Source organism: Hemitrygon akajei, chromosome 28, assembly GCF_048418815.1.
Source record: "Hemitrygon akajei chromosome 28, sHemAka1.3, whole genome shotgun sequence".
Taxonomy (NCBI): Eukaryota; Metazoa; Chordata; class Chondrichthyes; order Myliobatiformes; family Dasyatidae; genus Hemitrygon; species Hemitrygon akajei.
In genome coordinates, this window is record NC_133151.1 from 15,787,285 (window position 1) to 15,810,319 (window position 23,035).

Sequence of the window (23,035 nt, forward strand, 5' to 3'; positions counted from 1 at the left end):
CTCCTTTGGTAGAGAGGTATCTTCACCCTGCCACCCAAGTTCCATATATCATCTGTGATAAAGTAGCCAGTGAGCTAAATCACATGGAGGTTAGAGGAACTTACATTTGAGTGTTTGTCTTCGAGCTCCTGTACCTCCTCCTTGAGAAGAAGAAATTTGGCCTGTCCCCTAAAACCCTCACTAATTTTTATAGGTGCACCATAGAAAGCATTCTTCTAGGGTGCATCACAACCTGGTATGGAAGTTGTCCTGTCCAAGACCGGAAGAAGCTGCAGAAGATTGTGAACATAGCCCAGCACATCACACAAAACCAATCTTCCATCCTTGGACTCACTTTACACCGCACGCTGTCGGAGCAGTGCTGCCAGGATAATCAAGGACACGACCCACCCAACCAACACACTTTTTGTCCCTCTTCCCTCCAGGAGAAGGTTCAGGAGCTTGAAGACTCGTACAGCCAGATTTGGGAACAGCTTCTTTCCAACTGTAATACGACTGCTGAACAGATCCTAACCCGGATCTTCCAAATAGCTTCCGAATATCCGGACCTGACTCTCGGTTTTGTTTTTGCACTACCTTACTTTCCCTTTTCTATTTTCTAATTATGATTTATAATTTAAATTTTTATTATATTTACTTCGAATTGTACTCCAGGGAGCGCGAAGCGCAGAATCAAATATCACTGTGATGATTGTACGCTCTAGTATCAATTGTTTGGTGACAATAAAGTGAAGTAATTATTGGTTGATGGGGGTCCTTAATGATGAATGCCGCCCTTTTTGAGACATTGCTGTTTGGAGATGTCTTCGATGGTGGAGATGTCCATGATGGAGTTGGTTGCGTTTACAATTCTCTGCAGTTTATTCTGATCCTGTGCAGTGGCCCGTCCAGACCAGACGATGATGTAGCCAGTAGGGAAGCTCTCCATGGTACATCTGTATAAATTTGCTGACATACCAAGTGACAGATAACTCCGTGCTGCACAGGAGGGCAGAGTTTGTGTCGACCACTCGCCATCGCATGTCAATGGCTCTGCCGTGGAGAGAGTGAAGAGCACGAAGTTGCTTGGTGTGCACATGAAGGACAATCAAACCTGGACCCACAACACTGCCTGCTTAGTCAAGAAGGCACAGCAGTGTCTACACTTTGAGGAGATTGATCTGTGCATGGCTTCCTATACCCATTCTGTCTACAGAAGCACTGTTGAGTGTCCTGGCTGGCTGCATCACTGTGTGGTGCAGAAAAGCTGCAAGGCATCGGACGCAAGACCCTACAGTGAATAAGTAGCAACTGGGGTCTCCCACCTGTCTGTTTGTGACATTCACCGGGAGTGTTGTACACGAAGGGCCCAAAGCATTGTTCAGGATCCCTACCACCCATCCCACAATCTCTCTGACCCACTACCATCAGGGAGGAGGTACAGGAGCATCAGGACTGGCACTGTCAGATTGGGTAACAGCTTCTTTGCCCAGACTGTGAGACTATTCAAGTTCAGGTTCAAGTTACTTTTTATTGTCATTTGGACCATAACTGCTGGTACAGTACACAGTAGAAATGAGACGTTTTTCAGGACCATGGTGCTACATGAAACAATACAAAAACTACACTGAACTACGTAAACCAACACAAAAAACTACACTAGACTACAGACCTGCCCAGGACTGCAGAAAGTGCACAAAACAGTGCAGGCATTACAATAAATAATAAACAAGACAATAAGCACAGTAGAAGGCAGTAAGTTGGTGTCAGTCCAGACTCTGGGTGTTGAGGAATCTGATATCTTGGGGGAAGAAACTGTTATATAGTCTGGTCGTGAGAGCCCGAATGCTTCGGTGCCTTTTCCCAGATGGCAGGAGGGAGAAGAGTTTGTATGAGGGGTGCGCGGGGTCCTTTATAATACTGTTTGCTTTGTGGATGCAGCGTGTGGTGTAAATGTCCGTAATGGCGGGAAGAGAGACCCTGATGATCTTCTCAGCTGACCTCACTATCCGCTGCAGGGTTGAGTACCCTGCTACCACCGAGATCTCGTCACTAGGACAGCGAGCTGTTTACTGTTTACCTGTGCTGTGCACTGCAAGCACTTTGAATTATACTTCTTAACTTTTTTGTCTGATGTGCTGTGTGTGAAGTACTGTATATATTGTGAGTGCACCGTGGTCCGGAGGTTGTAGGCATACAGCCAGCTGGCGATAAACTTGAGCTTGAAATTGCGAAGGGAGGAGTTGCACCCATTATGTGCCAAGCGGGGCGGGCAGGTGGCGGGACACGTCCGTGGGTGCACTTACCTCAGTGGTGATCTTTTCCCCGTCTGCCTCCTTGCCGTTTAGTTTTGCCACCTTGCGCAGCTGTTTTGCGGCAGCGTTGGTCTTGTTGTTCATGAGGAGCCATCGAGCAGACTCGGGGAGCCACCTGCGTGGAGAAGTGTGATAATTCATCGATTCGGATTCACTTGGATGAGATTAGCTTCATCAGTCACAGTCTACGGTTCTGGTCGCCCCATTACAGGAAGGGTTGAAGGGTTGTTGGAATTAATGCAAGGCTAAAATTGTAGTTTTAATTGTACTTTATTTCTTGCTGACATGATTTGTATTTTTACCGATTTGTATCTTTAACAAACTCATGTATTTTTCATGGTATGTGGTGATTTGTCCCTATTTGCTGGTGAGAATGCAATATAGCAGTTACAGAATGGTATGTCACCTTTTCATTTTTAGTCAGCTAAGTGTTAGCACATTATGCATGTGTTATAATTGTGTAGCCTTTTGATTGGATTTTCTTACCAAAGGAATTTCTGTTACCTGAACTATAAAGGTCATAGATTTTTCAAAAGCGCAATCCTTATTAACACTTCTTTCGTGTGTTTCATCTGCGTTATATCGCGGTTCTTTTGTTTACTTAGTATCTGTTCCTTTGTGTAAACTTTAAAATAAACAATGGTGTAGAATCAAAGTTTCTCTCTCATTGAACTCCTGCAGGAACCTGAGGATTGAAAATTACTGAGAACCAACAGGGAGCAGTTGACGTAACAAAAAGATTTTTACTCCTCATTTCTATGAAGGATGTAATTAATAAAGTCAATTCAATTCAATTAAGTGAGGTTCATCAGGATGCTGTCTGGATTAGAGAGCATGTGCTGTAACAAGAGGCTGCGGGAAAATCTGACAGAGGTTTATAAGATCATGAGAGGCACATATAGAGGAGACAGGCAGTATATTTTTCCCAGGGCTGAAATGTCTCGTACCAGAGAGCATGCAGTTAAGGTGAGGGGGTGGTAGAAGCAGAAATCTCAGAGACTTTTAAGAGACGTTTAAATTGACACGTGAATGTGAGGAAAATGGAAGGATATAGACGTGTAGGCAGAAGGAATTAGTTTAGTTGGCCATTTGATTATTAATTTAATTGACAGTCAATTATTAATTTAATTGACTGTATATTGTAGGCCAAAGGGCTTGTTTGAGTACTGTACTCTTCCATGTTTATAAAAAATGAAAAATCACAATATACAGTTAAATGCATCGTTTGCATCAACGACCAACACCATCGAGGATGTGCTGGGGGCAGCCTGCAAGTGATCCCATGCTTCTGGCACCAGCATAGCACCTCCGCAACTTACTGACCCCGACCCGAATGACTTTTGACTGTGGGAGGAAACCGGAGCACCTGGAGGAAATGTACAAACTCCTTACAGACAGCAGGGTATCAACCCCTGATTTCTGGAGCTGGAAGGCACTGCACTATCCGCTACGCTATCGGGGCTTCCCAAGGTATTACACAGCACGGAAACAGGCCCTCGACCCAGCCAGACCTTGCCGACCCAAGATTTTCATCCAGACTAGTCTGACTTCTCGCACATCCCACTAATCTAAACCTTTACTGTCCACGTGAAAGTTTAAAATCGTTCAAGTATTATCAACCTACATAGACGCCACCATATACAACCCAGAAATTCATTTTCTTGCAGGCATTTGCATTAAGAAACGCAATGGAAGACCGCGCCTAACAGGATGTTCAAACAACCAGTGTGCAAAAGACAAGAAACTCTTCAAATACAAACCTGAGATAAAAGAAATGATATATAACCAATAAATCTCAAGAACATGAGTTGTAGAGTCTTTAAAAGCAAGTCCATGGGTTGTCTGTGGTTTGTGGGAACAGTTTGGTGATGGGGCAAGTGAAGTTGAGTTATGTTATCCCTTATGGTTCCAGGGCCTGATAGTTGAGGGGTAGTAACTGTTCCTGAACCTGGTGGAGTGGGACCTGAGGCTCCTGTACCTCCTTCCCGATGGAATCAGTTCAGAGTTGAGGTTATCCTCACTGGTTCAGGAGCCTGATGGTTGAGGGGTAATAACTGTTCCTGAACCTGGTGGAGTGGGACCTGAGGCTCCTGTACCTCCTTCCCGATGGAATCAGCTCAGAGTTGAGGTTATCCTCACTGGTTCAGGGGCCTGATGGTTGAGGGGTAATAACTGTTCCTGAACCTGGTGGTGTGGGACCTGAGGCTTCTGTACCTCCTTCCCGATGGAATCAGCTCAGAGTTGAGGTTATCCTCACTGGTTCAGGGGCCTGATGGTTGAGGGGTAGTAACTGTTCCTGAACCTGGTGGTGTGGGACCTGAGGCTCCTGTACCTCCTTCCCGATGGAATCAGTTCAGAGTTGAGGTTATCTTCACTGGTTCAGGGGCCTGATGGTTGAGGGGTAGTAACTGTTTCTGAACCTGGTGGTGTGGGACCTGAGGCTCTTGTACCTCCTTCCTGATGGAATCAGTTCAGAGTTGAGGTTATCCTCACTGGTTCAGGGGCCTGATGGTTGAGGGGTAGTAACTGTTTCTGAACCTGGTGGTGTGGGACCTGAGGCTCCTGTACCTCCTTCCTGATGGAATCAGTTCAGAGTTGAAGTTATCCTCACTGGTTCAGGGGCCTGATGGTTGAGGGGTAATAACTGTTCCTGAACCTGGTGGTGTGGGACCTGAGGCTCCTGTACCTCCTTCCCGATGGAATCAGTTCAGAGTTGAGGTTATCCTCACTGGTTCAGGAGCCTGATGGTTGAGGGGTAGTAACTATTTCTGAACCTGGTGGTGTGGGACCTGAGGCTCCTGTACCTCCTTCCCGATGGAATCAGTTCAGAGTTGAGGTTATCCTCACTGGTTCAGGAGCCTGATGGTTGAGGGGTAATAACTGTTCCTGAACCTGGTGGTGTGGGACCTGAGGCTCCTGTACCTCCTTCCCGATGGAATCAGTTCAGAGTTGAGGTTATGCTCACTGGTTCAGGAGCCTGATGGTTGAGGGGTAGTAACTGTTTCTGAACCTGGTGGTGTGCTACTGAAGGCCCCTGTACCTCCTTCCTGGTGGTAGCAGTGAGAAGAGGGCATGGATGTGCCTGTCCAAATGTCTTTTAAATGTTGTTAATGTACCTGCCCCAACCACTTCCTCTGCAACATCGTTCCACCTTCTGGGTGAAGTAAGTTGCCCTATAGTTTTCCTATGAAATACCACCTAGGGGTAATTCCTTCACCCTGAGGGTTATCTTCTTTATCTGAGGGTGGTTCCTCAGTTGAGTAAAGGGGTCAGTGTGCATGGATTCTTGATATCCGACATGGAGATGTTGAGCTGTGGGGATACAAGAACATGGTTTCCTTAAAGTGGACTCATTAGTGTAGAACTGAGGGACGTAAGGATACAGGTACATGGTTCCCTGAGCGTGGTAGACAGGGTGGTGAAGAGGATTTTTGGCACTTGCCTCCATCAGTCAGGGCAATCAGTGCAGGAGTTGTGACATTATGTTGCAGTTCTTGGCTCGAGCTTACCTGCAATTCAGGTTAGTGTGAGGTGTTGCAGTTTGGGAAGTCAAATCAGGGTCAGACCTTCACAGTGAACGGCAGAGTCCTGGGGACTGGTGACGTGGAGTAGAGGTAAATGGTCCTCTGAAAGCGGTGTCACACATAGACAGGGTGGTGAAGAAGCCGTTTGGCACGCTGGCTGGCCTACATCAGCAATCCTGCTGTTGGGGTATTACATTGCAGTTGTACAAGACGTTGGTGTCACAACCAGGAGTCATTTATAAAAAGAAAGATACGTTTTTCTGTTAGTGTGTGGACTGTATTTTCTCAGCGTCCCTTGGATGTGTAGTGTTTTTTGGACTGTTTAGCTTTATTTATCTTTGGGCTAGCTCTGGGTTTTCACTTAGTTTTGCATTTGTCTAATTTGTTAAACTTCTTTGTATTTGTCACTTTAATTCAATTTGGGATCATTTAATTAGCGCAGTATTTTCAGGATTTTGTATTGTAGCTGTCGTCTTTGGGGATTATTGCTTCATCTGGACAGCTACTGTATGGTCCTGAGCTCCTACGTGCTCCAGGGTGGATTTCCAGAGGTTATTCCAACCCTTCTTTGCTGGGTCACTGTGTTTCCTTGTCGAGTGAAATGTGTAATGTGAGTGATTTCACTTTGTCAGGATTCTGTATGGTTTGCCTGAGATCTTGTTAGTTTCTCTGGTTAATTTCTGTAATAAATCTTTAGTTCTGTTTGAATTGCTGAAGTCCCCGTGATTCCGGCACCTGAGTTTGCTTGTGACCCTTACAGTTGGCAAGGCCACTTTCTGAGTATGGTGTTCAGTTCTGGTCACCCTGCTATGTGGAAAGGTGGTATTGAGCTGGAAAGAGTTTCGATGTACATGTAACAAATCGATCTCATCTGTGGAATTCATTGCCGTAGATGGCCGTGGAGGCCAACTCATTGGGTGTATTTAAAGCAGAGGTTGATAGGTCGATGGTTAGCAGGGACGTCAGATTGGGGTTGAAAGGGATAATAAATCTGTCATGTTGGAATGACAGAGCAAGCTCGATGGACTGAATGGCCTGATTCTGCTCCAGTGTTCTATACCCTTCTGTATTTCTGATGTCTGAGTGGGTGGTGGGGTGGAGATGCATCTCTATCAAAGGATGGATGAGGCTCTTCTTCCCTCCGCTAGCCTGCAGGTCACCCTTGGGCAAGATGTAGCACCCACTTAGCCCCCGCCACCGATCAAGGTCACGTGAAGCCATGGGGGCAGGTGGTGGATGGTCACGGGAGCAGCCGGTACATATCACATGTCCTGGTCATGCGACCACTGACACCAAGCAGACAATCTCTGAAGAGTATCGATAATGGCTGGGTGTCAGCCATCTTGTAAATACACTGCCCAGAAGAAGGCAAGGGCAAAGTATTTCTGTAGAAAAAAAATTGCAAAGAACCGTGATTGCCCACGTCATACGACATGGAACATAGCGAACGAGCGAGTGGCGGAAGCCAGGATTGAACTGCGCGATGTCTGGGAAAGGAGGTCTGTTACCATGAGTAGAGGAAGATGACAATGAACGGGATGGAAACAACCAACTGAAGCCGGCGCCAGTCTTGGATCCAGAAGGCTGTGCCGGCCAGTAACATCATGCCCAGCGAATACACGTAATTCAAGGTTGTGACGACCACTGTGTTGATCCGCTTCGGGATCCATTCAATGGCTGCAGGAGAAAAGAAACAGCAATCAGAACTTCCAAAGAACTCCAGCATTGAACTTTCAAACGGATGTTGCTGGGCTTAGAGCCATAGTGTCATGAAACACAACAGTAAAGAAACAGGCCCTTCAGCCCTTCTAGTCTGTGCCAAGCTAGTATTCTGCATAGTCCCATCAACCTGATCCAACTTTCCTCTCAGCTCCGATCTCCTATCTCCTTGCATCTCTTCATGCCCTGACCAATCAAGAATCTATCAACCTTTGCCTTAAATATACATAAAGACTTGGCCTCCACAGCTGTCTGTAGCAATAAGTTCCACAGATTCACCACTCTCCGGTTAAAGAAATTCCTTCTCTTTGCTGTTCTAAAAGGACGCCTCTCTATTCTAATGCTGTGTCTTCTGGTCTTGGACTCTCCCACCATAGGAAATGTCCTCTCTATATCTACTCTTTTGGGACCTTTCACCATTCGAGAGGTTTCAATGAGGTCACCCTTTATCCTTCTGAATTCCAGCGAATACAGATCCAGAGCCATCAAATGCTCTTCGTACTACACACCATTCAATCTTGAAACCATTTTCATGAACCTCCTTTGAACCCTCTCCAGTTTCAGCACATCCTTTCTAAGATAAAGGGCGAAAACTGCACATAACACTCCAAGTGAAGCCTCACCAGTGATTTATATAGTCTCAACATTGCATCATTGATGTAATGTTTTGTAATTTGTAATGACTTGCGTCAGTAGACTGCACTATCTGGGGCTGCGTCGGGGTCAGCCTGTAAGTGTGGCCATGCTTCCGGTGCCCACGACTTACTGACCTTAGCCTGTACGAGGAATGATAAATCAGCTGCAGTAGAATGGCGGGCAGACTTGATGACCGAATGACTTGGGCCTTATGCGACATCTTTGGAATGTGAGAGGAAATCAGAGTGCCCAAAGAAATCCTGCATGATCCCGGAGAGAACGCACGACAGCAGCGGGAATTGAACCTGGGTCACTGCTGCTGTAAGGCGTAGTGCTTGTTCAGTTCATTGTTCATTGCAGCGGTTGGTTGGGCTGGAGGGGGATTGTGCGTGAGAAAATGGCAGCCCTTGTGTACTGAACGTGAACGCAGAAAGTAAGGTTATTTAAACAAATAAAACCCTTGTCTTTGTTGTTGATGTGTTATCAGTGGTAGCAGAGGATGGCTCCAATTATAGGATCCTGCCGGCTTTCGATGAGCGCAAGCCAAATGAAAGCTGGAAAAGTGAAACTGAAATATGGACTCGTGATACAGAGCTTGAGAAGGAGAAGTAGTAGAGGTGTTTCTTTCGGGAACAGTGAGAGAGACCGGCATGGGAATTTCGGTGGAAGACTTGACGGCATGACTATGCAAATAAATGCATTTGATTCCTTTTTTCTGAAGGAAGAAAAGGCTCAGATTTATAAAGCATATTCAGACTTTGACAACATTTCCAGAAACAGTTCTACAAATTTGGCTGATTATATTACTGATTTTGAACAAAAGTACAGTTGTATGCGTAAATACAAAATGGAGATTCCTGACCCATTAAAAGAGTTGGATACTGCGTATCAAACATAAGGGACAGACAGCTAGAGTTAACTGCATGTGCAGAATTTACATTTGTATATATGAGCAACAAGCATAAAATGCTGGAGGAACTCAGCAGGCCAGGCAGTTTCAGGCTGGAACGTCGATTGTATTTTTTTTGCCATAGACTCTGCCTGGCCTGCTGAGTTCTTCCAGCATTCTGTGTGTGTGGCTCAGATTTCCAGCGTCTGCAGATTTTCACTTGTTTGTGATTTGTATATATAAAATTGGCACCGAAGAGGATTTTTTGGGAAAAAAGGCCACCAAGATAACATTTGGAATTAGTTTGAGTCAGGAAACTGCATACTTCACTGAGCCAAAACATGAGTATAGCAAGCGTAGATCCCAGAGGGACCAGACAAGGGCACCATTACCTGGTACAAATCCAATAAGCAAGTACAGTAGGAGATCAAAATGTGCGATATGTCAAAGCATTTACCACTGAATAAGAAACTGTCCTTACAGAACCGAACAAATTAGGCGAACTGAAGAAAGTAACAAGTCTGAAGTGCAGAAACTGGTGAACGCAGATACACTCAGTTACAAAGCATTCAAATTTGGAGATGGAAAGATTGTACATTCTACCAAAAGAGCAAAAATTCCTGTAAAAATAGGGCAGACAACATGTTACATTGAAGCAGAGGTGGTAACAATGAACATTCCATTACTCCAGTAAAACTTCCCTAACGAAAGCAGGAGCAGTACTGGATATAGAGAACGATCAAGCAACGCTGTTTCAACAGCCAGTGTCTCTTAGGCTACGTCCACAGTAGACCAGATAATTTTGAAAATACTGGTTTCGTGTAAAAACGATAGGCGTCCACACTAGGTGTTTAAAAAAATATCTCTGTCCACATTAAAACGGATAATTCGGCAAATCTCCTCCTACTGCGCAAGCGCAGGACACATCTACTGAAAACAAGCGACATGTTTGGTGTCGAATCTCGCCATGAAAGACATGGTTCAGTTACAGACTAGAAGAACTTAAACAACGGGCAGCTGTTGGCTCTCACGCAGGAAGACTTAAAAGTAAAAAAAAACAAATGCTGGAGCGTACGGAGGCAACCGACAGGGAGTTCATGGACAGTCTGACCCGGCAGACGACGAACATTGAAAAATTGATGAACTCTTTTGCATTAATAAAGCCCCTTGTTAAATGTATAAGACATGTCTGCATCAGCATTATCTTGTATTTCCATACATTAGGCTGTTACACATCTATTGTCAGAGAAGTACTTGCATAAATAGGTAAACCACCTTCATATGAGCAAGGACAGAAAACAGGGCAAAGTGAGTATACTTATTTATTCAGTAGTTATAGGTCAAAGTATTTGGTGAGTACATTTCTAACTCTTCTGGCTTCAGTCTCGTTGCTGTCTGTTCTGAAATTGTTAGGTTGCATTCAAGAAAACAATGAAATGGTGCGCTGCTGTCACCATCTGTTCTGGTACGTCATGACAGTGTTTTTAGATTTCTCCGGTTACCCGGTCCACATTGCTCTGGCCAATCCGGCGTTTTCAAAATTGCACACTCTGGAGAGCGTTTCTGAAAGTCTCCGTTTTCGGGGAATGAAAATGCTGTTTTGGTGTGGACTAAGGGGGATTAGAAATGGGGATTGTGCCGGAGGATTGGCGTATTGCTCATGTGGTTCCATTGTTTAAAAAGGGTTCCAGAAGTAAGCCTAGCAATTATAGACCTGTCAGTTTGACATCAGTGGTGGGTAAATTAATGGAAAGTATTCTTAGAGATAGTATTTATAATTATCTGGATAGACAGGATCTGATTAGGAGTAGCCAGCATGGATTTGTGCGTGGAAGGTCATGTTTGACAAACCTTATTGAATTTTTTGAAGAAGTTACGAGGAATGTTGACGAGGGTAAGGCAGTGGATGTAGTCTATATGGACTTCAGCAAGGCCTTTGACAAAGTTCCACATGGAAGGTTAGTTAAGAAGGTTCAGTCGTTAGGTATTAATGCTGGAGTAATAAAATGGATTCAACAGTGGCTAGATGGGAGATGCCAGAGAGTAGTGGTGGATAATTGTTTATCGGGATGGAGGCCGGTGACTAGCGGGGTGCCTCAGGGATCTGTTTTGGGCCCAATGTTGTTTGTAATATACATAAATGATCTGGATGATGGGGTGGTAAATTGGATTAGTAAGTATGCCGATGATACTAAGGTAGGAGGTGTTGTGGATAATGAGGTGGGTTTTCAAAGCTTGCAGGGAGATTTATACCGGTTAGAAGAATGGGCTGAACGTTGGCAGATGGAGTTTAATGTTGAGAAGTGTGAGGTTCTACATTTTGGCAGGAATAATCCAAATAGAGCATGCAGGGTAAATGGTAGGGCATTGAGGAATGCAGTGGAACAGAGAGATCTAGGAATAACAGTGCATAGTTCCCTGAAGGTGGAGTCTCATGTGGATAGGGTGGTGAAGAAGGCTTTTGGAACGCTGGCCTTTATAAATCAGAGCATTGAGTACAGAAGTTGGGATGTAATGTTAAAATTGTACAAGGCATTGGTAAGGCCAAATTTGGAATATTGTGTACAGTTCTGGTCACCGAATTATAGGAAAGATATCAATAAATTAGAGAGAGTGCAGAGACGATTTACTAGGGTGTTACCTGGGTTTCAGCACTTAAGTTACAGAGAAAGGTTGAACAAGTTAGGTCTCTATTCATTGGAGCGTAGAAGGTTGAGGGGGGATTTGATCGAGGTATTTAAAATTTTGAGAGGGATAGATAGAGTTGACGTGAATAGGCTGTTTCCATTGAGAGTAGGGGAGATTCAAACGAGAGGACATGATTTGAGAGTTAGGGGGCAAAAGTTTAAGGGAAACACGAGGGGGTATTTCTTTACTCAGAGAGTGATAGCTGTGTGGAATGAGCTTCCTGTAGAAGTAGTAGAGGCCAGTTCAGTTGTGTCATTTAAGGTAAAATTGGATAGGTATATGGACAGGAAAGGAGTGGAGGGTTATGGGCTGAGTGCGGGTAGGTGGGACTAGGTGAGATTAAGAGTTCGGCACGGACTAGGAGGGCCGGAATGGTCTGTTTCCGTGCTGTGATTGTTATATGGTTATATGGTTAAGGGTAAAAAGGAAGAGAAAAAGCTTCGGTTACGGATTTATCCAGTGTAGTATGGACGCACCCTTAAGCTCACCAGCTCTGGACGTTACTGTGTGCACATTCTCGATAAAGACATTACTGAGAATCAACATGCGAATGAAGTACTAATTGTCACAGAGAACGTGACCCCAGATGAGAAATGCAAAGTGTTGCTCAAACTTCTCAAGCAGTTTGGACATGATAGACTTCAGGGACTGCTCAGAGGTTCAGAAAACAAAGAAGCAGATTATTTTTTCCATTCTAAAGCAGATAGTTCACAGCTGTGAGACATGCCAAAGATTTGGAAAACCCAAGCCCAAGCCCGCGGTTGGTCTGCCACTAGCATCTGAATGCAATGGAACCGTAGCTGTAGACCTACGTCAACTGGAGCAAGGAGTGTGGTATTTTCACATCATTGATAAGTTCACACGTTTCAGTGCTGGTAGCATCGTAAATACAAAGAGACCCCCAGAGATAGTAAAAAAACTTTATCCATTCCTGGATAAGTCTGCATGGCCCACCTCAGAAAGTATCCAGTGGTGAATTTTATAATGATGAATTCAGAGATACAGCAGAGAACTTTAACATTGAAACAAAGACAACTCTGGTATACAGACCTTGGAGTAATGGACTTCTGGAGCAACGCAATCAAACACTTACTGAAATAATGTTGAAGGTAAAGAAAAGCAATGGCTGTGATTGGAACACAGCTCTTGACTGGGCCCTTATGGTGAAGAATGCCATGCACAATGTACATGGCTATAGCCCTTATCAGCTTGTGATCGGCCAGAATCCAAACCTTCCTTCGGTGCTGGTCGACGGACCACCTCTCTAGAGGGCACTAGAAACATATTTCAGCATTGCATGCGTCAAGGAAGGCTCTCACTGAAGCGGAGTGTTCAGAGAGAATTTGAAGAGCACTGAGGGCACAGGTCTGTCCTACAATGATAAATACGACACAGGGGACAAAGTCCATTACAAAAGAGCAGACTGCACAAAATGAAGAGGTCCTGGAGTTGTCATTGGTCAGGATGGAGATGCGGTATTTGTGAGACATGGAGGTACATGTGTGAGAGAGCAACATTCCAGACTACGTAAAGCACAAACTGAAGGCCATCTGAACTCCATGGAGAATGACACAAAGAATGAAAAGCGCTTACTGAACAGGAATGGAGAAAGTAAACTTGTTAAAACAAAAGAAAATATTGCTTTTGTTGCTGTTGGCCAGAAAGAACTGCTGTTGACAAATCAGTGAATTTGAATGAACCAAGGACGTGGAAGCAGGCAGACCAATTGTCTTTGTTCTCAGCATGAGGCCGAAGGAGATGGAGGCTGCCATTTTGTGAAGACACTCTGTTCTCCATTTTGTGAGCTTAAACTGATTGGCTTAATCAGTGTTTTCAAGAAGACACAATGATGCTTCAGGTATTCTGCTGGACTACAGATCATTTCCATATAAGAAGCTATCTGTGAGGTGATCTTTAGTTGGATATAACATGCAGGTTTTTGACTGTTGGAGTCTGTATCTGCCCTGTGTGATTCAAGCTGGTTGCTGACTTTGAGAACAGAGAGCCATAAATTACCGATTATCACCTGCTGGGAAGAGGGCAATAATGGATGCCTGGAGCAGAGCCAATAAAAAGGTGTTAAAGGTCAGACACATGACTGACTCCCAATGACACAAGAATGCAATATTTCAATTGGTAAGGAATGCGTATAAATTCAAATGTGCTGGTGGTGGTAACTCTGTAGGAGTACAAGAATGGTAGCTGTGAGGTGTCCCATGGAACGTGGAGATTCGAAACGGGACTACGAGGAACATGTGGCAGAAACTCCTTTTTAATTGGTAATATATTTTCTGTTCTTGACTGTTCATGGAGGGTCAGGAGAACGTAGCTCATTGTGTAAGTTCACATGTTCTTCTGTTGAGACAATAAAGATACTTGTCGGGAATTACAGATTCTCCCTGATCACTACTACAAGAGGTGATTCTTGTAACAGCGTTAACAATGCTAACTACTCTGCTATTGGAACTGCTTGTATCTTATTATTCCTCTGTCAAGTCACTCCTCAATCTCCTCATTCAAGTGAACAAAATCTTAGTCTATGCAGCCACTCTTTGTAACTCACGCTCCCAAGTCCAGACAATGTCTTGGTAAGTCATAAACACAAGAGATTCTACAGATGCTGGATATCCAGAGGAACACACACAAAATGCCGGAGGACCTCAGCAGGTCAGGCAGCATCTATGGAAATGAATAAGCAGTTGATGTTTTGGGCTGAGACCTTTCTTCAAGACTGGGAAGGAAGGGGGAAGATGCCAGAATACAAAGGTGGGGAAGAGGGGAAGGAGGATAGCTTGAGGTGATAGGTGAGTCCAAGGGCAGGAGAGGAAGGAATCTGATGTCAGGCTGCACTTGGAATATTGTCAACAGTTTTGGGCCTCATATCTCAGAATGGATGTGTTGTCATTGGAGAGTCCAGAGGAGGTGCACAAGGATGATTCCGCGAATGAAGGGGTTAATATATAAGGTTTGGTCGCTTTGGGCCTGTACTCACTGGAATTTAGAAGAATACGGGGGTGAGTGGGAATCCCATTGAAACTTATTGAATGTTGAAAGAACTAGATAGAGTGGATGTGTAGAGAATGTTTCCTATGGTGGGGGTATCCAGAACTAGAGGACACAGCCTCAAAATTGAGGGGCAACCTTTTAGAACAGAGAAAAGGAGGACTTTTTTTCATCCAGAGTGTAGTGGATCTGTGGAATGCTTTGCCACAGACTGCAGTGGAGACCAAGTCTGTGGGTATATTTAACGTGGAAGCTGATCATTTCCAGATCAGTCAGGGCATCAAAGGATGTGACGAGAAAGCAGGTGAATGAGGTTAAGTGGGATCTGGGATCAGCCATGATGGAGTGGTGGAGCAGACTCAATGGGCTGAATGGCCTAATTCTGCTCCTATGTCATATGGTCTTACGGTAGGAGAGGACTGTGGACCATGGAAGAAAGGGAAGGAGGAGAGGATCCAGGGGGAGGTGATAGGCAGACAGGAAGAGATAAGAGGCCAGAATGGGGATTAGAAGAAGAGAGGAGGGGGAGGGAATTTTATTTATCAAAAGGAGAAGTTGATATTCATGCCATCAGGTTGGAGGCCACCCAGACGGGATTTAAGGTGTTGTTCCTCTACCCTGAGGGTAGCTTCATCTTGGCACAAGAGGAGGCCATGGATCAACATTGGAAAGGGAATGGGAATTGGAATTAGATAGATAGATAGATAGACAGATAGATACTTTATTCATCCCCATGGGGAAATTCAACCTTTTTTCCAATGTCCCATACACTTGTTGTAGCAAAACTAATTACATACAATACTTAACTCAGTAAAAATATGATATGCATCTAAATCACTATCTCAAAAAACATTAATAATAGCTTTAATTAAATTAAATTAATTAATTAAAGTGTTTGACCACGGGGAAGTTCTGCTTTTGGCAGATCGAGAGGAGGTGCTCAACGAAGCAGTCCCCCAGTTTACGATGGGTCTCACCAGTGTAGAGGAGATGGCATTGGGAGCGCCGGACACAATAGGCGACCCCAGCAGATTTGCAGGTGAAGTGTGGCTTCGCCCGGTAGGACTGTTTGGGGCCCTGAACGGAGGTGAAGGAGGAGGTGAATGAGCAGGTGTAGCCTCGGCCTGTTGCTGTGACCCCCACCAAATCCTCAGCCTGTTGCCTTGACCCTCACCAAAGCCTCAGCTTGTCCGCTTGACCCTCACCAATCAGATTCGCTGTACTTGCCACGTGTACTGTATATCAAACATTGAAACATTTTGGGAAATCCACAAGTGTCTGCACGCTTCCAGCACCAACAGAGCAGCCCACAACTCACTGACGCTAACCTGTACATCTTTGCGATGTGGGAGGAATCCCACACAATGACAGGGAGAATGAACAAATTCCGTACAGACAGCGGCGAGAATTGAACCCCAATCAGCGGTTGCTGGCGTTAGGCTAACATGCGTCCCTGTCTTTATCGACACACCACAGAAAGCATCCTGTCTGGCTGGGTACGGCTCTGCCCGTGACCACGAGAAACCGCAGGGAGTTGTGGACACAGCTCAGCACGTCACGGAAACCAGCCTCCCCTCCACGGACTCTGTCTACACCTCCCGCTGCCTTGGTAAGGTAGTCAGCGTAACCAAAAACCCACCCACCTTAGACATTCTCTGTTCTCACCTCTCCCATCGGGCAGGAGATACAAAACTGAAAGCACATCCCACCAGGCCCAAGAACAGTTATACCCCGCTGTTATCAGACTATTAAACTGATGAGGTGGTGGGGTGGAGATACGTCTTTATCAAAGGAGGTGTAAGGTGCTCCTTCTCTCTGCTAGACTTCAGGTCACCCTTGGGCAAGGTGTAGCACCTGCTTAGCTCCCAGTCAGGGTCGCGCAAAGCCGTGTGATCACAAGCCCTGGTTATGTGACCACTGATGCCGGACAGACAATCTCTGAAGGGTATTGACAATGGCTGGGGTCATCCGTCTTGTAAAGACACTGCCCAGAAGGAGGCAATGGCAAACCACTTCTGTAGAAAAATTTACCAAGAACAGTCATGGTCATGTGACCACGATCCCCCAAGGTACATGATGAAGATGTCATACGTCACAGCACACAATGATGAATTGGATTCTTCATCTCACAATCTACCTCATTTTAATCCTGCACCTTATTGTTTGCCTGCACTGCACTTTCTCTGTAACTGTGACACTCCATTATTCCTATACTGGCTTCTCCGCCTTTCCTTCTGGTAATGGCCAGGAATGCCTGTTTATTCCATTTCATAGTCTTTGCCTGACCTGCTGAGTTCCTCCAACATTTTGTGTGTGTTGCTTAAGGACAGTTTCTACCCTGCTATTGATGGATCTCTTGTAAAATAATCTTCTCTGGACTCCTAAAGGATTAGTGAGCTTCCTTCTGCTGTCTATGTGATTAGATCAGGGCAGGCTACATGGGACAACAAGTTTTTTGGAGGTGTTGCTTCCTCAGGAAGTTGTTTTGTTTCTGATAGACTGTTTAAAGCTGAACACAAATATAATTTGAGACCACTTGTATCACATGGGAATTTGGAGAAACAAGAAATTAACTGTAATTAAATACAATGCATTGAATTGCAGAATGGTGCTGATGCTTTGCAATAGTTGAACTGAGCTAATAATGTTTAGTTGCTGATTTTCATTTGTACTCAATGTCTGGGGCTTCTCGCTCTAGTGTCTGACAATAATCAGCCAGCATTGATGGATTCCAGTTGCCCTGATACCGTTTCTGCATGATTGCAATGTCCCGGTGAAACCTTTCACCATGCTCGTCACTGACAACGCCAAGATGTGCAGGGAAGAAGTCTAAATGGGAATGCAGAAAATAAATCTTTAGTGACATGTTGTGCTTCATGATTTGTACGCTTGATGCATCTTATTAACCAGCTGCACGTAGTTTGGTGCTCTGCAGTTGCCAAGAAAAATTTCAGCAACATTCCTAAAAGCCTTCCATGTGATTTTCTCTGGTCCCACTAGAAGTTATTCGAATTGCCCATCATTGATGACCTGTTTGGTTTGTGGACCAAAAAAGATTTAATCTTGGCATCAGTTATTCTTCAGAAAAAAACTCTGTCTCAAACATCAAAATCCTTCATGGAAATTTTTAGCTTCCTAAAACCTGTCCTGCCATGCAGCATCCACCCTGCCTAAGAATGCGTAAGCATGCCTGGACAAGATAGAAAACTTCAGCTTACATCATGGGCAACATTTTAATTGACTTGAATTATGAATTGAGATAACAAATGGAGGCGATCTCAAAAAAATTGGTGCTTGATAGGCAAATTTCATGATGATCTTCATGATCAGCAGCCCAAAATCAATCAAACGCACCCAAAAATATTCAGGAAATCAAAATCGTTGTTCAGTGTTGTCGGTGATGTTCACACCTAGGAGGTTGAGCTCTCAACCCTTTCAACCTCAACAGGGACGGTACGGACTTTTAACATTGTAAACCAGTGAGTTGTTTGTAATGTCTCCCTGCTCATTGAAAATGTAGTCACCTCTTCCTCCCTTATTAGGAGAGAGAGAACCTGCAGCATGTTGAATTATCGGGTGAACAATGTAGTCTTTGGGGTAACTGCAAGTCTGTCTTTGCTATTGTTTTGCTCATGCTTGAGTGCTGGTAGCGGGTGCGCTTTATTTTTGCCGGTGGGAGGGGGGATTGTTGCTCGCTGCCGCTTACTTGCGGAAGGGGGGAGCTGGGGGGGACTTTGGGGTTCTAACATTTAAGTGTCGTTCATTCTTGGAGCACGCCTCTGTTTTTGTGGATGGTTGTGAGGAAAAAGCATTTCAGGATGTATATTGTATACATTATTCTGGCATTAAATTGAACCTTTCAACACCGTTGATTCAGGAGTGAGTGTTCCATATGCACCATTCCTCTTCCCAAAGTCAAGGGTCAACGTTCTGCAGTTTCTTGGGGTCACGGGCAAAGCAGCTGCTGTACTAAGCACTGACATGATGCGAATAAATTCCAGAAGATTTACTTACTGAAGAAGTAAGTGTTACTTATGATGCCTGCCATTGCCGTGCCACAGAGAAATCTCCAGAAGCAGAAGAGGGTTAAGGACGGGGACAACATCCCACATGTCCCACAGACAGCCAGCTGGAAGCTCGACCAAAGCAATATTGTCCGCCGCCCATACCTGCCAATAGAGAAAACAATATGAAGGTTGAAAGAGTACAGAGGACCTGAGTTGTAAGGAAAGATTAAATAGTTTTGGACTTTATTCCTTAGAACATAAGAGACTGAAAGGAGATTTGATAGAGGCATTCAAAATTATGAGGGGTTTAGATCGGTTAGTGCAAGCAAGCTTTGTGGGAATACAACCAGAGGTCATGGGTTAAGGGTGAAAGGTGAAAAGTTTAAGGGGATCATGAGGGGAAACTTCTTCACTCAGAGGGTGGTGAGAGTGTGGAACGAGCTGCCAGTACAAGTGGTGCATGCAAGCTCGTTTAAGAGAAATTTGGATAGGTGCATGGATGGGAGGGGTATGGAGGGCTTTGGTCCCAGTGCAGGTCGATGGCATTAGGCAGTTTAAGTGGTTTACATGGACTAGATGGGCCAAAGGTCCACTTTCTGAGCTGCACTTTTCTATGACTTTTTGTCTCATAGATAGCAAAACTTCAAAACATACAACAAAATGCGTCGTTTGCGTCAGCAGCCAGCCCGGTTCAAGGATGGACTGGGGGCATCTTCCAAGTGTCGCCATGTTTCTGGCATCGACAGAGCACGCCCCCAATTTACTAACCCTGACCCCAACATCTTTGGAATGCCCGGGGCTGGAGGAAACCCGCGTTGTCGCAGATGGAATATACAATATCCTTACAGACCCCAAGCAGCTCCACCCACTAACCTACCCCCACCCCACTGCTTTATCATTTCCTGTCAGAGTTACTTTATGTACAGACACTCCTGTGCTTAGTACAGCACAGAGTGGTGACCTCATCGAGTTCATTGCTTTAGACTGTGGAGATCAAGTTATTGGATAAGATGATATTGCTGGGTCTGAACAACCTTAGTTCTTAGGAAATATTGAACATGTCAGGACTTTATTCCTTGGAATGTAATAGAAATTTGACAGAGGTATTTAAAATTATGAGGGGTATAGATAGGGTAAATACAAGCAGGCTTTTCCCACTGAGGTTAGGTGGGCCTACAACCAGAGGTCATGGGTTAAGGGTGAAAGGTGAAAAGTTTAAGGGGAACATGAGGGGAAACTTCTTCACTCAGAGGTGGGGAAGAGTGTGAAACAAGCTGACAGCACAAGTGGTGCATACAAGCTCGATATCAATATTTAAGGGAAGTTTTGTTAGGTAATGTGGATGGTAGGAATATGGAGGCCTATGGTCCCAGTGCAGCTCAATAAGTGTAGGCAGTTTAAATGGCTCAGTAGATGAGCTGAAGGGTTTGTTTCTGTACTTTTCTGTGACTCTATATTTAAAGTAAAGGTTGTTGATTAGTCAGGGCATCAAAGGTTACGGGGAGAAGGCAGGAGATGGGTTTGAGAGGGTTGGTACATCAGCCATGATGGAATGAGGAACAGACTTGATGGGCTGAATGACCTAATTGTACTCCTCTGTCTTATGGTCTTTAAATCTTTTTTCTCTATTGATACATTTTCAATATCTGCACTTTATTTACTTTTCAGTTACAATCAGAATGGTGGGGACCTAGTAAGGGTTCTCTACAGTATTTAGTGAGTCCTTACTGTTGAGGCACCATGGTAATGTGGAGGTCAGTGTGATGCTCCAGATCACTGGCACCAGCCTACCCACCAGCAAGAATATGTACACAGAAAGGTGCTGGAAGGACCCCATCTGTGATGTGTGGGGCAATTTTGACTACCCATTGTGGAGACTTCCTGCCCATCGCACACACAGCTTCTGTACTGAACGATGGTGCAGCTTGTCAGGATGCTCTCTGCGTCTCGTCTGCCATCCCTCAGCCCACAGACCCAGCCTGCAATTGAGTCTGGTGGTCCTGGCGTGCATGCTGTGTAGCAGATGCTCTGTGCCTTTGATATTGCTGCAAGTAATATTTTCATCGCATCTACGCACGCATGCACTGTGTGACAATCAATTCGACTCAACTTACTTGTCCGCCATCCTGCCCATGACACTGGCCCCGATCATCAGTCCCATCATGTAAATGGACTGCACCATCCTCTTCAGAGACTTCCACTCACACACGAGGTCCCACTGCCAAAAAAAAAAACAAGTGGTCGTCACTGAGGACACCCTGAGAAAGGGGCAAAATTAGAAGCGGAAAATCAAAAGATTCTGCAGGCGCTGGAAATCCAGAGCAACTCACACAAAATGCTGGAGGAACTCAGCAAGTCAGATGAGATTCGGAATCAGAGTCATAGTACTGGAACACAAAAATTTTGCTTCCTTAATACTTCTGGGTGGATCTGTTGGATTTTGGGCCACTGGTCGTGAAAGTCACCATGAAATTTCCGTATCACATAGCAAGGTGAGGGAAGAAGCTGTTCCTGAATCGTTGAGTGTGTGTGCCATCAGGTTTGTGTACCTCCTTCCTGACAGTAACAATGAGAAGAAGGCATGTCCTGGGTGGTGGTGCTCCTTATAATGGATGTTGCCGCCTTCCTGAGACATCACTCCTTGAAGATGTCTTGGAAACTCTGGAGGCTGCTAGTGCCCAAGCAGAGACGACTGATTTTACAACCTTCTGAAGCTTCTTTTGATCCTGTGCAGTAGCCCCCCACCCCCACCCCATACCGGATGGTGATGTGGCCTGTCAGAATGCTCTCCATGGTTCTTCTCTAGAAGTTTTTGAGTGTTTTAGTTGACAAAGCAAATCTGTTCAAACTCCTAATGAAGTATAGTTGCTGTCTTGCCTTCTTTATAACTGCATCAATATGTTGGGGCCAGGTTAGGTCCTGAGAGATATTGACATCCAGAAACTTGAAATTGCTTACTCTCTCCTCTTCTGATTCCTCTATGAGGATTGGTTGTCTTGTCTTACCCTTCTTGAAGTCCACAATCAGCTCTTTCATCTTACTGACATTGAGTACAAAGTTGTTGCTGCGACACCACTCAACTAGCTGGTGTATCCCACTCCTGTACGTCCTCTCATCTCCCTCTGAGATTCTACAAACAATGCATCAGCAAATTTATAGATGTGAACTATACCATGGGTATAGAGAGAGTAGCGCAGAGGGCTTAGCACCCAGCCCTGAGGTGTACCAGTGTTGATTGTCAGCGAGGAGGAGATGTTATCACCAATCCGCACAGATTGTGGTCTTCTGATTAGGAAGTTGAGGATCCAATTGCAGAGGGAAATACAAAGGCTCAAGTTCTGTAACTTAACAGTTGTGGGAACGATGGGGTTGAATGCTGAGCGATAGTCAACAAACAGTTTGTATCGTCCAGGTGATCTAAGATCATGTGAAGATATCAGTAAAAATACTATATCAATAAGATTGAAAGAGTACAGAGAAAATTTACAAGAATGTTGCTGGGAATTGAGGACCTGAGTTATAAGGAAAGACTAAGTAGTTCAGGACTTTATTCCTTAGAACATAGAAGGAATTTGATAGAGGTATACAAAACTATGAGGGGTATAGATAGGGTAAATACAAGCAGGTTTTTACTACTAAAGTTGTGTAAGATTACAACCACAGGTCATGGGTTAAGGGTGAAAGGTGAAGTGTTTAAGAGAAACTTGAGAAATCTTCACTCGGTGTGGAACGAGCTGCTAGCGGAAGTTGTGGATGCAGGTTCTATTGCAATATTTAAGGGAAATTCGGATGGGAGGGGTATGGCGGGCTATGGGACAGGTGAAGGTCAATGTAACTAGGCAGAATAATTGCATGGACTAGATGGGCTGAAGGATGCGTGTGTGCTGTAGTGCTTTTTGACTCTATGACTCTACCTTTGCACAGTCCAGACAGAGGAAGATTTAAAGATAAAAATTTACAGATCGGCTTTATTTGTGAAATGTGACATTCACATCAATGACCCAACACAGTCCAAGGATGTGCTGGGAGCAGCCTGAAAGTGTCACCATGCTTCCTGCGCCAACAGAGCGTGCCCTCAACGTACTAACCCTAAAACTAATGTGGGAGCTGTTTATGTAGAAAATGTATCAGGAATATTTGAGTAATATTGTGAATATATTGCTCGATTAAGCATTTCTTGATTTTTCCATAATCTATAACGGGTTATATGTAAAAGTACATGAATGGTATACGTCATCATGCCACCACGTCATCCTTGCGCACAAAAACAAAGTT

General features: G+C 44.7%; 1 protein-coding gene across 2 annotated transcripts in view; it reads right to left on the bottom strand.

The window, feature by feature from the left end:
• LOC140717706 (solute carrier family 22 member 6-A-like) overlaps window positions 1-23,035 on the bottom strand; it is a 42,937-nt gene that overhangs the window by 13,968 nt on the left and 5,934 nt on the right. For both annotated transcript variants that reach the window (XM_073031379.1, XM_073031377.1), the window contains exons 2-5: window positions 20,875-20,978; window positions 18,768-18,922; window positions 7,327-7,495; window positions 2,286-2,409 (exon numbers count right to left, since the gene is read on the bottom strand). In XM_073031379.1, the coding sequence (XP_072887480.1) occupies window positions 2,286-2,409; window positions 7,327-7,495; window positions 18,768-18,922; window positions 20,875-20,978 (552 nt within the window). The remainder of the gene's footprint in view (window positions 1-2,285; window positions 2,410-7,326; window positions 7,496-18,767; window positions 18,923-20,874; window positions 20,979-23,035) is intronic.